The sequence below is a fragment of the Mobula birostris genome, chromosome 8 (assembly GCF_030028105.1).
Source record: "Mobula birostris isolate sMobBir1 chromosome 8, sMobBir1.hap1, whole genome shotgun sequence".
In the NCBI taxonomy this organism is placed as follows: domain Eukaryota; kingdom Metazoa; phylum Chordata; class Chondrichthyes; order Myliobatiformes; family Myliobatidae; genus Mobula; species Mobula birostris.
Window position 1 is genome coordinate 5,139,025 of NC_092377.1, and position 15,962 is coordinate 5,154,986.

General features: G+C 42.6%; 1 protein-coding gene across 1 annotated transcript in view; it reads left to right on the forward strand.

Moving 5' to 3' along the window:
• Positions 1–2,710: 2,710 nt before the first annotated feature.
• Positions 2,711–15,962, forward strand: part of LOC140201980 (uncharacterized) — a 49,611-nt gene continuing 36,359 nt past the window's right edge. Inside the window, exon 1 of the mRNA XM_072266846.1 lies at positions 2,711–2,836. Within this exon, the coding sequence (XP_072122947.1) occupies positions 2,711–2,836 (126 nt within the window). The remainder of the gene's footprint in view (positions 2,837–15,962) is intronic.

Consider the following 15,962-nt stretch of genomic DNA (forward strand, 5'->3'; position numbering starts at 1 on the left):
TCTGGAAACCGAGGGTAGGAGCCAAATCTCCACTGTGCCCCCTTGTCAAAGCTGGCAAGGTCTCGCAGCACTTCTGAAAGCCACTGGCAGTCAGGAGTTGTTGGAAATGATTAACATTCAAAACACAACTCAACAAAGCTGAAAACATTTCTAAAATTATAGAAATGCTTAAAGTTAGAACATCACTTAAAACTTAGAAGTTGTGTGCAGTTTTGGTCTCCAAATTTGAGGAAGGACATTCTTGCTATTGAGGGACTGCAGCGTAGTTTCACGAGGTTAGTTCACGGGATGGCGGGACTGTCATATGTTAAAAGATTGGAGTGACTGGGCTTGTATACATTGGAATTTAGAAGGATGAGAGGGGATCTGATTGAAACATATGAGATTATTAAGGGATTGGAAATGCTAGAGGCAGGAAACATGTTCCCAATGTTGGGGGAGTCCTGAACCGGAGGCCATAGTTTGAGAATAAGGGGTAGGCCATTTAGAACGGAGTTGAGGAAAAACTTTTTCACCCAGTGAGTTATGGATCTGTGGAATACTCTGCCTCAGAAAGCAGAGGAGGCCAATTTTCTGGATGCTTTCAGGAAAGAGTTAGATGGAGCTCTTAAAGATAGCAGAGTGAAGGGATATGGGGAGAAGGCAGGAACGGGGTACTGATTGTGGATGATCAGCCATGATCACAGTGAATGGCGGTGCTGGCTCGAAGGGCCGAATGGCCTACTCCTGCACCTATTGTCTATTGTCTATTAACACTGAACCGATTGCACAAACTATGGACTCACATCCAAGAACTCTACGACTCCTGTTCGCAGTGATATTTATTTACAGTGGATTCCGGTTCATTAGATCACATTGGCATCAGTACATTTTGGCTCAATTCAGTGCTTTCCCCATTAGCTGAAGTTTCAAGGAAATTATTAAAACTGTATAGAAAATACCTTCATATTTCCTCAATTGATGAAGTCATGAAATCATTTCATTTTCACTCCCAGACATTTCTGGCATCTCCAATCTGACTGGTCCTGCAGCTTATTTCTCACACTATCGGTGATAAAAGTCACCGCTTTCTGAACACAAACATGCAACTGACACTCTCTTAAAACTATTCTCTTGAAGCATTGCATAGTGTCTACCAGCCACACAAGCGCACACGACTGACCCCGGTTAGAAACTGTTCGGCAACAGTCCCCTGTCCCATGAAGTGGCATATTGTCCAAATAAATGAAGGGAATTCTGACCATTTTCACAATCAGATTTTGTTCTTCAAGTGTTGTTCCAAATAAGTGGTTACCCCAATTACCTGATGTCCCAATTCACCGGAATCCACTTTATTTATTTATTTATTAATAAGTGCTTTTTTTTTGTGTTGGTTTGTCTGTAGTTTTTCACTGATTGAATTGTATTTCGTTGTTCTTCTCTGAAAGCCTGCAAGAAAATGAATCTCAGTATTTTATATGGTGACATATGTGTATTGGATAATAAATTTACTTTGAAATTTGAGTGCACAAGTTGAGATATTATGTTGCAGTTGTAAATAACCATAAGAGCATGAGACACAGGAGCAGAATTAGGCCACTCAGCCCATCAAGTCTAAACAGCTGATTTGAAGTTGCAGAAAGAGGTTGGAATCTGAAATGTGAAAACTCAGATCATCCAGCACACTCAGGGATCGGCTGGTATTGGAGTGTCAGATCTTCCAGAGTCACAGAGTCATATACCACGACAGCATAGGAACAGGCCCTTCGGTCCGTCTAGCTCTGGTGTTCTGTGTCGTCCCATCGACCTGATCTCCATAGATCTCTCATTTTACTCTCTTCATGCTCAAACTCGCTTTTAAATCACATTTCAAAGAAAGGTGTTTAAGTAAACATAAAAGATGTTTCAATGTCATTAATCTGGTCAGATTGTCAGGGTGTGGGGGAAACTGAAAGGGAGCTCAGGAACCGGAGATCTGGGTGAGTGGACGGGGAAGGTGACAAACTTCACCTGGTGAACCAGGTGGAGAACCAAGGGAAGATGGTGGATTATTGAGCTGTTTCTGAATATTCTGTAATTTTTTTTACTTTTCTGCATTCACGGGATGTTGATGTCACTGGAAATGCTGATATTTATTCTCCATCCCTACGTACCCCTCAGCTCGGCAGGCAGTGATTTTTTATCCACATTAAGTTTGGACCACCCTTTATAAACTTGTAATAACACCTGTTTCTGTAAAACTGAATATACAATATCATCATTACTCATTGATACAGGGACGTGACTGGAAAACAGAACCAACATGAAGTACTCACTGATCACATTCAGCTGGGTTCCCTTTCCAAAGACCGTTCCCCGAATGCCACTGATGTAAAGTCTAGAGTCGGTGAGCTTCACGTTGCTGATGGTCAGTGAGTAGCTGTTAGTGGTGACATTCCTGGAAAGCTGAAATCGATCGGAGAAGCCCCGTGATCTGTAAACATGGCCATTACTGTAAAGACTAAGTACAAATCCTTTATCTGTCAGTTTATTGCGTGAGTTGTACCAGTGTACATTGTATTGATCCACAGTGTATTCCACGTTGTCACTCTGCAGGTCACACTGTATCTGCACCGTTCCAGCTTCACGCACCTTCACAACTCCTGGTGATTGGATCAGGACTGTACCTGCATTTACACCTGTGGGCAGTAAACTACTGAAGGTCAGAAAAGAGCTGGACCCAGGGGATACCATGTCAGTGTCAAACGGGTCCAGGGTAGAATGGGACTGGCCGCAGGTGGTGACCAGTTGGCACCGATGTGCTGACGGACTGAACTGTGGGATGGAGACAGGCCTGAAGAACAAACAGGGGCTGAGGGTGAGAGAGTCATGGACTTATACAACACAGAAATGGGCCGTTCTGCCAAACATGTCCCTTCTCACCAGATATTTATCTGAACTGGTCCTATCTCCTTGTGTTGGACCCATAATCCCTCTAAGGTTTACTATCCAGGTTCTTGTTCTCATGTGTTTTAATTGTTGTAATTGTACCCCCTCTACCACTTCCTCAAACAGCTTGTTCCATATACTCACTTCCCTGCTTCCTCAACACTACCTGCCCATCCACCTATCTTCATACCGTCCACAAAGCTACCCAAAGAGCCATTAATTTTCATCATCTAAATCACTGACATACAATATAAACAGACCCCTGTGGAACAGCATTAGTCCAAAAAGGATCCCTTTATTCCCACTCTTTGCCTTCTCCCAATCAGCCAATGCTAATATCTTTCCTGTAATGCCTGGGCTCTTATCATTCTTTAGCAACCTTATCAAAAAGTAAAAATCCAAGTACTGATCCAAGAATCACCGATTCTTCTCTGTCTATCCTGGTTCTTATTTCTTCAAAGAAATTCCAGCAGATTTTTCAGGCAAGATTTTCTCTGGAGGAAACCATGCTGACTGCAGCCTGTTTTATCATGTGCCTCCCAGTACCCCCAGACCTAATCCTTAATAATCGACTCCAACATCTTCCCAACCACTGAGTTCAGACTAACTGGCCAATAGTTTCATTTCTTCTGCCTCTCTCACTTCTTGAAGAGTGGAGTGCTCATCCAAGAGACTCTGATGGCTTTGCTTTGAAATGAAGGCAGAATTATGTCTGAGCAGAAGGTTGGATTAAGGGATGGTTTCTGTCTGTGAAAAGAGGTAAGGGAAAACGGGATGAGTAGTGTGGGTGTGTAGCATTTAGGCAGGGCATGTTCACATGGTCCTGTAGGAAGCAGGTGTTGGACAAAGAGGCTGGAAGATCTGACCCCATCTGGTGTGATGGGTTAAACCCTAAGACAACAATGTTCAAGCAAACCTCTCACTGCCCTGTGTGTCCTGTACATGGCCTCCAGTGAACTGATTTTCTGCCCAGGTTCCTCTCTGTGCAACAGATGCAGGGGAACATGAGAAAAGAAGCAACTGGAGGGCATTTGTCCCCTCATGCTGACCCTGCTGTTCAGTGACATCATGGCTGATGTGTGAACATATTGTACTTTATCCCTAACATTTGTTCAGCTTCATATGCAAAACTATATTGATGTCTGTTGAATTTACTGAGTGCCTTTGTCTGAAAATCTCGGGGTTCAGGCACAGAGTACCCTAAGACAGTATAGGATGGTGAAGACAGTGTTTAGCACGTTTGTCTTCATCGACTAGGGTATGGAGTGCAAGAGTTGGAAGGTCGTGTAACAAGATGCCAGTGAGACCACACGTGGACAAATTGTACAGATTTGGTCATCATCTAGTCAGGTCATTATACGGAGCTTGAACAGCAGCCAATCGGAGCTGAGAGGTGAAAAGTAAGGGTAAATACAAAAGTCTGCAGGTGCTGGAAATCCAGAGAAACACACACAAAATACTGGAGGAACTCAGCAATCGAGGCAGCATCTATGGAGAGGTATAAACAGTCGACATTTTGGACCAAGACCCTTCATCAGGTCTGAAAAGGAAGGGAGAATGCACCAGAATAAAAGATAGAACATGACAGGTGAAGGCAGGCAGGTGGGAATGGTAAAGGGCTGGGGATGAAGGAGTCTGATAGGAGAGGAGAGTGAACCACAGGAAAGAGGGAAGGAGGAGGTAATAGGCAGGTGGGAAGAGGTGAAGACCAAAGTGGTGAATAGAAGAAGAGGGGAGGGGGAGAGAATTTTTTTTACCAGAAGGAGAAATCTATATTCGTGCCATCATGTTGGAGGCTACCCAGACAGTATGTAAGGTGTTGCTCCTTCACCCTGAGGTGGAGGAGTAAAATAAAGGTGACTCCACCCAGGTCAAGGAGGGAGCTTCAAAAATTTGGGCTTCACAGCCATTTTTTACTTTGGCCCTGACTTCATTTATCAGCCACGGTAGTGTCCTTCTTCCATTTGAAAATGTCTTATTATTTGGAATATATGTCTTTCACTTCCCTCATTTTCTGCAGAATCTCCAGATATTGCTGCTCTGCTGTCCTTCTTGCTAGTATCCTTTCCAGTTGACTTCAGCCAGCTCCCTTCCCATGCCAATATAATATTGTTTATTCTACTGAATACTGACACACTGGCATTTAGTTTCTCCTTCTCAAATTTCAAAGTGAACTCAATCATATTGTGATCACTCTTTCCTAAGGGTTCCCTAACCTTAAGCTCTCTTATCACCCCTGGATCCCTGTACAATGCCCAATCCAGCACAGCTGATCCCCTAGTGGGCTGAACAACAAACTGTTCTAAAAAGCCAACCCTTAGACATTCTAAAGATTCTCTCTCCTGAGGTCCAGTACTGGCCTGGTTTTCCCAATCCACTTTCATGTTGAAATAGCCAATGGTTATCATGACATTGCTCTTCTGACATGCCTTGTCTATCTACCTCTGTAATTTGTAATCCACATCCCAGCTGCTGTTTGGAGGCCCTGTATACAACTGCCATTAGGGTCCTTTTACCCTTGCCATTTCTTAACTCAACCTACAGAAACTCTACACCTTCCTATCCTATGTCATCCCTTTCTAATTATTTAAAATTATTTCTTATACACAGGGCCACACTGCCTACTAACCTATCTAACCTATCTTTCTGATGGCAGCCATCCTTTAGTCAAGTTTCAGAGATGGCCACAACGTCATACTTACCAATCTGTAGCTGAATTTCAAGGTCGTTCATTTTATTTCTTATGCTGCGTGCATTCAAATATAACACTTTCAGTCCAGTATTTGTTGCTTTCTGTTTTAACTGCGCTACACCTCTATTGCCCTGTAACGCATCCCACTGGCTGTGATTATGCCTCATCTCCTGCCTGTCCTTTCTATCATCTCGGTTGCACGTTATCTTTGATTTATTTCTGTTTTCCTGTTCCTCAGCCCGATCACTCTGCTTTCCATCTCCCTGCCAAATGAGTTTAAACCCTCCCTAACAGCTCTTTTAAACCTGCCTGCTGGAATCTTGGAGCCCTTCGGGTTCAGGTTTAAAATGTCCTTTTTGTACAGGTTGTAGAGGCCCCAGTGATCCGGGAACCCAAAGCCCTGCTCCCTAGACCAGTCTCTCAGCGACACATTAATATGCCTAATCATGCTTTTCTTGTGCTTATTAGCATGTGGCACAGGCAGCAATCCTGGGATTACTACCCTGGAGGTCCTGCTTTTCAACTTCCTGCAGAACTACCTGAATTCTCTCTTCAGGACCTCCTCCCTTTTTGTACCTATGTCATTGGTGCCAGCATGTACCGAGACTTCTGGCTGTTCACCCTCTCCCCTCAGAATACTCTGTACTCGATCCAAGACAACCCGTACCCTGGCACCTGGGAGGCAACACACCATGCGGGTATCTCTATCAGGCTGACAGAACTTCCTGTCTGTTCCCCTCACCATCGAATCCCCTATGACTACCTCATTCCTCATCTTCTTCTCTCCTTTCTGCACCACGGAAACAGGCCAGAGATCCGTGGTGAGGTCAATAGTCTATGGTAGCCCATGGTGTTGTCCAACACTCCGGTAATTTTGCTCGGTATACACAGCACCAAATCAATTTATGATGTCAAAGTCAAATTTATCATCAAACACACAGTCCAGGTGTGTACAGGGGGAAATGACAAATTACTTGTAGTTGCACCACTGGTACAGAGCACCAGATAAACAGCATTCACAAGAAACACAAACATAAATACACAAAATCTAATCAAACATTTGCATTTGCTTTCCTCACCACTGACTCAGCCTACAAGTTAACCTTTAGGAAATCCTGAAGTAGGATTCCCAAGTCACTTTGCAACTTTTGATTTTTGAATTTGCTCCCCATTTACTCCTTCAACAAAAACGTGATGAACATACACTTCCCCACACTGTTTTCCATCTGCCACTTGTTTGTCCATTCTCCCAATCTGACCAAGTCTTTTTGCAGACTCCTTGTTTCCCCAACACTGCCTGTCCCTCCACCTATCTTTCTATCACCCACTTCTCATCACTACCATCAAGGAGGAGGGACAAGAGCCTGAAGACGCACACTCAATGTTTTCAAAACAGTTTCTTTCCCTCTGCCATCAGATTTTTGAACAGTCTATGAATGCTTGAACACAATCTTATTATTTCTCTTTCACATTATGTATTAATTATTAATTTGTAACAAAGTAATTTTTGTACATTGCACTGTACCGTGACGGGGTCCTGAATTACCCCTATGAACTGCTCGATTACCCCTATGAACTGTACTTGATTACCCCTATGAACTGTGCTTTTGAAAAGAGAGAGAGAGAGTTATTTAACACTGACTTGTTGTTTTGAAAGAGAGAGAGAGAGAGAGAGATGAAGACTGCTCACAGGTTGTTTATGCTTTCTCCAAGGACATCGCCTGCTTGTATTCTTCCACAGACAGAGGAGGGAGGAGTTATTTGAGAGACAGTTGGTGCTTAGCATGGGAAGATAAAATAGCAGGTCAGATGATATAGACTGGAGACACATGTTTTGGACACTGAATAAGCTTTGTTGTGTCCACAGAAAAAGTGGGTTTTTGGAGGATCGATCAGGCAGATCAATCAGTCCCTCTTGCAGTGAGAAAAGGGATTGACTGGTGGGGAGTTGTCCGTATGTCCACCCTCGCCTGGGGGATAGCTCCACCACAGAAAACCAGTCCCCTTTGTTGAAGTCACAGTCGGTGACTTTTAAAGGATTTCGGAGGACAACGAGAAGATCGACGAAGTCAGCTCATCTGAAGATTCAAATCTCTCTCTCTCCATCACTACTCAACTCAATACCATGAACTGAACTGAACTTTACTCATCATCGTAAGACTGTATCTTTTTACCCCTAGACTTGAAGAAACTTGGTTTTTCACATATATTTCCACACTTACTGATTTACTTACTTATATATATCATCATCATTGCTAACCTGTTTGATTTATCTACATTTATATTACTGTATTGCATAGTTACTAATAAATATTATAGATTAATAGCAATACTGGACTCCAAAGTGTTTTCCATCTCTGCTGGTTCTTTATTCCCATCACAGGGTACGTGACAGTACTGCTACCACAGAGAAACAAATTTCACTAAGTGTGTCAGTGATAATAACCCTGTTTAGAAACATAGAATCATAGAAAACCTACAGCACAATACAGGTCCTTCAGCCCACAAAGCTGTGCCGAACATGTCCTTACCTTAGAACTACCTCGGCTTACCCATAGCCCTCTATTTTTCTAAGCTTCATGTATCCATTCAGGAGTCTCAAAAAAGACTCTATCGTTTCCGCCTCCACCACCATCACCGGCAGCCCATTCCACGCACTCACCACTCTCTGCGTAAAAAACTTACCCCTGACATTTACTCTGTACCTTCTTCCAAGCACCTTAAAACTATGCCTTCATGTGCTAGCCATTTCAGCCCTGGGAAAAAGCCTCTGACTATCCACACAATCAATGCCTCTCATCATCTTATACACCTCTATCAGGTCACCTCTCATCCTCCGTCGCTCCAAGGAGAAAAGGCCAAGTTCACTCAACCTATTCTCATAAGGCATGCTCCCCAATCCAGGCAACATACCTGTAATTCTTGATTGAATACATCAGGACTGTATTCCTTAGAATGTAGAAGACTGAGAGGAGTTTTTATGGAGGCATAAAAAATTAGAAGGGGTATAGGCAAGATAAATGCAAGCAGGCTTTTTCCATTAAGGTTGGGTGGGACTACTACACATGTCATGGGTTAAAGGTGAAAAGTAGAAAGCTTCAGAGGAACATGAGGGGAAACTTCTTCCTTCAGAGTGTCATGAGAGTGTGGAATGAGCTGCCAGCACAAGTGGTGAATGCCAGCTCGTTGTCAGCATTTAAGAGAGGTTTAGAGAGGTGCATGGATAGTTGGGATATGGACTCTGGGCTCTGATCCCAGAGCAGATCGATGGAGTAGGCAGTTTAAATCATTTTGGCATGGACTAGATGGCCCGATGGGCCTGTTTCTGTGCTGTACTTTCTATGACTCAATGAAAGGAATTGTCGATGTTTCATATTGAAACCCTGCATCAGGACTGAGAGGGGAGATGACCAGTTTAAAGGGAAGACGAGGAGTGGTGAGGAAGGATACTGAGTTGATAGGTGGACTGAGGTGGGATGTAAGATAATGCCAGCGAGGGATGTGAGCGGGATGTGGAGCTGGAGGAGACTGTCAGGTGAATGATAGATGAAGGCAGACAGAGAGAGAGCCTGGTGTGGGGAGGGGATTGTGAAGGCAGGAGACAGCTGCTGGAGTGAGGTGATTCTGGAGGGGGTGGAGTTTGCATTACTGATCAGAGACAAAATCACAGCTACACTCACAGGGGACAGAATGGAGGGCTCATCCACTGAGTCTGTATGTGTAGAACAGAAAAATGTGAAAGGTCCAATCACTGTGATAGGGTTATACCACACACCCACATCCCCAGTAGTCATTGGGGCATTAAGGAACAAATACACAGGTTGATCAGATAGGTTTTAAAAACAACGGAGTTGTTGTCGTGGGAGTCTTCAAATTCCCCAATGTGGACTGGGAGTTCAATTCTGCAAGAGATTTAGACAGGGCAGAATTTATCAGGTGTCTGCAGGAGGGGTTTCTAGGTTGGTATGTAGATAATCCAATGAAGGAAGGGCTGTATTGAACTTGGTGTCGGGTAATGAGCTGGCCAGATAACGATACGAGGGATAGCAGTGAAAATGAGCCTGATGTTGGAGGACGTAGGGGACATTGTTAATGATTGTATTGCCTCAGTATTCATCAGGGAGAGGGAAATGACGTCCATGAGGACAGTGTTAAGCAGACTGATATATATGCAAAAAGATAGGTCTGGTCTGTGGGTTGAGATTGTAAATTTGATAGAGGTGGATTTTGATGGTATCAGAAATTATCTGGAATGGGACAGGTTGTTTTCTGGAAATGGTGTGCTTGGTAAGTGGGAGGCCTACAAAAGTAAAATTTTGAGAGTACAAAGCTTGTATGTGCCTTTCAGAATAAAAGGTAAAGAGAGCAAGTGTTGTGAACCTTGTTTTCCAAGAAATATTGAGCCTGGTAAAGAAAATAAAAGGAGGTGCATAACAGGTTTCGGCGAATAGGAACAAATGAACTTCTTATGGAGTACAAGAAATGCAAATGAACCCTTAATAAAGGAATCAGGAGGACTGAATGAAGATGTGAGGTTGCCCAGCAGATAAGGTGAAGGAGAATCCTGGGGGACTCTACAGATATGTTAAGAGCACAAGAATTGCAGGGGACAAAATAGGTGCTCTGAAATATCAGAAAGGTAATCCATGTGTGGAGCACAATCTTTATTTACTCAAGAGGTGGACACAGTTTCTATTGAAAAATGGCAAAATGGCATCAACTCCACTTGATGTCCTGAGGCAAATCAGGGTGGATTAATCCCCTGGGCCTGACAAGCAGTTCCTTCAAACCCAAGAGGAAGCAAGTGCAGAAGTGTTGGGACACTAGCAGAGATATTTCAGACATCTAGAGCAGCAGGGGAGATACCAGAGTATTGGAGGACAGCCACTTTTGTTCCACTGTTTACGAAAGGATCTAAACATAAACCAGGAAATTATATGCCAGTGATTCTGACATCAGCAGCGGGAAAGTTATTGGAAAGTATTCTATGGGACGGGATATATAAATATTTGGATGGATATGGACATTAAGGATAGCCAGCATGGCTTTGTACATGGTAGGTTGTGTCTAACCAATCTTATAGAGTTTTTTGAGGAAATTAGCAGGGAAGTGGATGAAGTGGATTAAAATGTATGTTGTCTACATGGTCTTTAGCAAGGCATTTGACAAGATCCCGCAGGGAAGATTGGTCAATAAGTTTCAATTGCTTGATATTCAGGATGAAGTAGTAAATTGGATTAGATCTTGGCTTTGTGGGAGAACCAAAAAGTGGGAGTAGATGGTTGCCTCCTTGACTGGAGGTCTGTGATTAGTGGAATGCCACAATGATCTGTGCTAAGTCCATTACTCTTTGTCATCTATATCAAAGAGCTGGATGATAATGTGGTTAACTGGAACAGCAAATTTGTCGATGATACTGAGATTAGGTGTGTGGTGTAGTTTTTGCCAGGATTCTGACTCAACAGCAGTTGGACCTTCCAGATATAGGTGTATTTTTACTACAATCAGTTCCGACACCTTGACTGCACAGAGGTCTCCAAAATTAGATCTCCATTTAACCAATTATGTGACTTCTAAAACCAATTGGTTGCACCAGGGATGACTTAGTGTGTTATATTAAAGGGTGGTGAATACTTACGCAATCAATTATTTTGTGTTTTATATTTGTAATTAATTTAGGTCACTTTGGAGAGACTTGTTTTCACTTTAACATGAAAGAGTCCTTTTCTGCTGATCAGTGTCAAAAAAAGCCAAATTAAATCTATGCTGTAAAACATTAAAGTATGTCAACTTCCAAGGGGGGAATAATTTTTATAGGCACTATATATATAGTTAAATTTAAATAAATTAAATTGTGTAAACTAAAAAAAGTAATGAGGAAGTGTTCATGGCTACAATGTCCATTCAAAAATCTAATTTCAGAGGAAAACAAGCCGTTCCTGAATCATTGAGTCTGTGCCTTCAGGCTCCTGCACCTCCTTCCTACTGGTGGCAATGAGAAGAGAGCATGTCCTGCGTGACGGGGGTTCTTAATTATGGATGCCATCTTTTTGAGGATTCACTCTTTCAAGGTGTCCTGGGTGCCTGGGAGTCTATTGTCCCTGATGGAGCTGACTGAATTCACAAAACTCTGCAGCTTATTATGATCCTATATGATGGTCTCCTCAGACCATCTGCTCCGCTATTCCATCATGTACAGAAGGGATGGTTTGCACCTGATCTAGAGGGGAACTCATTTCCTAGGGGAAAGGTTTGGTTATGCTTCAAGGTGGGTTTTAAACTAGAGTTTCAGGGGGATGGGAACCAGAGCGCCAGAAAAGTGAGTGAAGACAGATGCTGGTAAGACCTCAGACAAAGTCAGGAATCAAATGGTTAAGCATAGTGCAACCATTAGTGAGACTTGGATGCAGGACGGACAGGACTGGCAGATCAATATTCTGGTGTTCTATTGTTTTACACATGACAGAGCAGGAGGGATTAACAGAAGAAGGGTGTCATTATTAGTCAAGGAAAATGTCACGACAGTGCTCCATCAGACTGACTGGAGAACTCGACTAGTGAATCATTATGGGTGTAAGTGAGTAATAAGAAAGGTATGACCATGTTACTGGTTAATATTACTGACCACCCAACAGTCCTAGGGACTTCAGAGGGAAAAAAGTTGGAAAGAGATTGCAAACTGTTGCAAGAAACATATCTTGACTGGGAACCCATACTGTAAAATGGGACAGATGTGTTCAGGAAAGTTCCCTTCATCAGTGCATAGAAGTCCCAACAAGAGAGAGTGTGACACTATATCTACTATTAGGGAATAAGACAGGGCAGGTGACAGAAGTTTGTGAAGGGGAACACTTTGCATCTATTGACCACAATGCCAGTAGATTGAAAGTAAATATGCAAAAAGATCGGTCTGGTCTGTAGTTTGTGGTTCTAAATTGGAGAAAGGCCAATTCGATGGTATCAGAAATGACCTGGCAAAGGTGTACTTGGAAAGTAGGAGGGTTTCAAAAACAAAATTTTGTGAGTACATATCTTATATATGCCTGTCAGAAAAAAAGGTAAAGATAACAAGTGCAGGGAACTTTGGTTTTCAAGAGATATTGAGGCCCTGGTTAAGAGAAAAATAGGAAGGGCATAGCAGGTATAGGCAGGAAGGAACAAATGAGCTGCTTATGGATTGTAAGAAACGCAAAATCAGGGTGGCTAAAATAAGGCATGCATTTACTCTAGCAGACAAGGTGATGGAGAATCCTAAGATATTCTGCAGACATGTTAAGAGCAAAAGGATTGCAAGGGAAAAATTAGTCCTCTGGAAGACCAGAATGCTAATCCATGTGTAGAGACAAAACAGATGAGGGAGATCTTAAATGAATTCTTTGCATCTGTATTTACTCAGGAGATATATATACAGAGCCTTTGGAAGTGAGGCAAAGTGTCATCAACCTCATGGACCTTGTACAGATTACAGAGGAGGAGATGTTTGTTACCCTGAGGCAAATCAGTATGGATAAATCCCCAGGACCTGGTGAGGGGTCCATTTGGACCCTACAGGAGACAAGTGCAGAAATTGCCATGGCCCTAGCAGAGATACTTAAAACATCCTTAGCAACAGGAGAGGTAGCATAGGATTAGAGGATAGCATGGTTGTTCCATTGTTTAAAAAAGGATGTGGGGAGAAACCAGGAAATTATAAGATGTTGAGCCTGACATCAGGTGTGGGAAAGTTATTGGAAAGTATTCAAAGGAACCAGATACATAAGTAGTTGGATAGACACGGACTGATTAAGGATATCATCATGGCTTCCTGTATGGAAGGTCACATCTTACCAATCTTACAGAGCTTTTTGAGGAAATTACCAGGAAATTGGATGAAGGTAAGACAGTAACAGCCATGGACTTCCGAAAGGCATTTGACAAGATCTGGCATAGGAGGCTAGTCAAGAAGGTTCAGTCACTCGGCATTCAAGATGAGGTAGTAGATTGAATAGTAGATTGGATTAGACATTGGCTTTGCTGGAGAAGCCAGAGAGTGGTAGCAGATGGTTGTCTCTCTGGCTGGAGGCCTGTGGCTCATGGCATGCTACAGGGATCACTGCTGGGTCCTAAGTTGTTTGTCATCTATATAGATGATCTGGATGATAACGTGGTCAACTGAATCAGCAAATTTGCAGATGACACCAAGTTTGGGGGTGTAGTGGACAGTGACGAAGACTATCATGGCTTGCAGAGGGATCTGCATCAGCTAGAGGAATAGACTGAAAAATGGCAGATGGAATTCAATGCAGACAAATGCAAGGTTCTGCACTTCAGTGTGGTCAACCAGGGTAGATCTTTCACACTGATTGGTAGGACATGGAGAAGTGTGGTAGAACAGAGAACTCTGGGAATACCAAATCCATAAATTGTTGAAAGCAGCATCACAGATAAATTGGGTTGTAAAGAAATCTTCTGGCACATTGGTCTTCATAAATTAATGCACTGAGTACAGAAAATGGGATGGTTCGTTGAACTTGTATAAAACATTGATGAGGCCTAATTTGGTGTATCGTGTGCAGTTTTGGTCACCTACCTACAGGAAAGATGTCAACAAGGTTGGAAGAGTGTAGAGAAAATTTACAAGGATGTTGCTGGGTCTGGAGAACCTGAGTCGTAAGGAAAGATTGAATAAGTTAAGATTGTAATCCTTAGAATGTAGAAGAATGAGAGGAAATTTGATAGAGGATTCAGAATTATGAAGGATATAGAAAGAGTAAATGCAAGCAGGCTTTTTCCACTCAGGTTGGGTGAGACTACAACCAGAGGTCATGGCTTGAGGGTGAAAGTTAAGAAGCTTAAGAGGAACATTGGGGGAAACTTCTTCATTCAGACAGTCCTGAGAGTGTGGAATAAGCTGCCAGCACATGTTGAACATGTGCTTGATTTAAACATTTAAGAGAAATTTGGTTAGGTACATGGTTAGTAGGTACATGGGGGACAATGGTCCTGGTGCAAGCCAATGAGAGTAGTCAGTTTAAAAGGCTTTGGCATGGATTAGATGGGCCAAAGGGCCTGTTTCTGTGCTGTATTTCTCTATCACTATGGCTATGATAAAGATGCCTGTGACAATGATTCCACATATTCACCTCTCTGGCTAAAGAAATTCCTCCTCATCTCTATTCTAAAAGAGGCCCCTCTATCCTGATGCAGTGTCCTTCCCTTCCTAGACTCTCCAACTATAGGAAACATTCTCTCCACATCCATTCTATCAAGGCCTTTCAATATTCAATAGCTTTCAATTAGGTCACCCCTCATTCTTCTGAATTCTAGTCAATACATGCCCAGAGCCATCAAATGCTCTTCATGTCACAAGCTGTTCAATCCTGGAATCATTTTTGTGAACCTCCTTTGAACTGTCTCCAGTGTCAGCACATCCTTTCAAAGATAAGGGGCCCAAAACTGCTCTCAAAACACCAAGGGAGGGTTCACCAGTGCTTTATAAAGCTTCAATATTACATTCTGGCTTTTATATTCTTGTCCTCTTGAAATGAATGCTAACGTCACATTTCCCTTCCTCACCAGAGACCCAGCCTGCAAATTAACATTTAGGGAAGCCTGCACAAGGCTCCCAAGTCCGCCTTTCACCTCAGACTTTTAATCTTTTTCTCCATTTAGAAAATTGCCTACCATTTTATTTTTTCTACCAAAGTGCATGACCATGCACTTCCCCACACTGTATTCCATATGTCATTTCTTTGCCAATTCTCCTAATATGTCTAAGTCTTTCTGTAGCCTCCATACTTCCTCAAAACTATCTGTTCCTCCACCTATCTTCATATTATCTGCAAATTTTGCAATATGGCCAACACCTGTACCATCCAAATCATTCACATACAACATAAAAAAGAATTGGTCCCAATACAGACCACAGTGGAACACCACCAGTCACCGGCAGATAGTCAGAAAAGGCTCCCCTTATTTTCACTCTTTGCTACCAGCCAGTCAGCCACCTGTAATACCACGTTAAGCAGCCTCATGTGTGGCACCTTGTCAAAAGCCTTCTGAAAATTCAAGTACACAACATTAACTGATTCTCATTTGTCTTTCCTGTGTGTTATTTCTTCAAAGAATTCCAACAGATTTGTCAGGCAAGAAGGAACTATTCTGACTATGGCTTGCTTTATCGTATGCTTCCAAGTGCTCTGAAACCACATCCTGAACAATTGATTCCAACATTTTCCCAACCATTGAGGTCAGACTAACTGGCCTATAATTTCCTTTCTTTTGCCTCTCTCCCTTTTTGAAGAGTGGAGTGACATTTGCAATTTTCCAGTCTTCCAAAACCATTCCAGAACCTAGTGATTCTTGAAAGACCATTATTAATGCC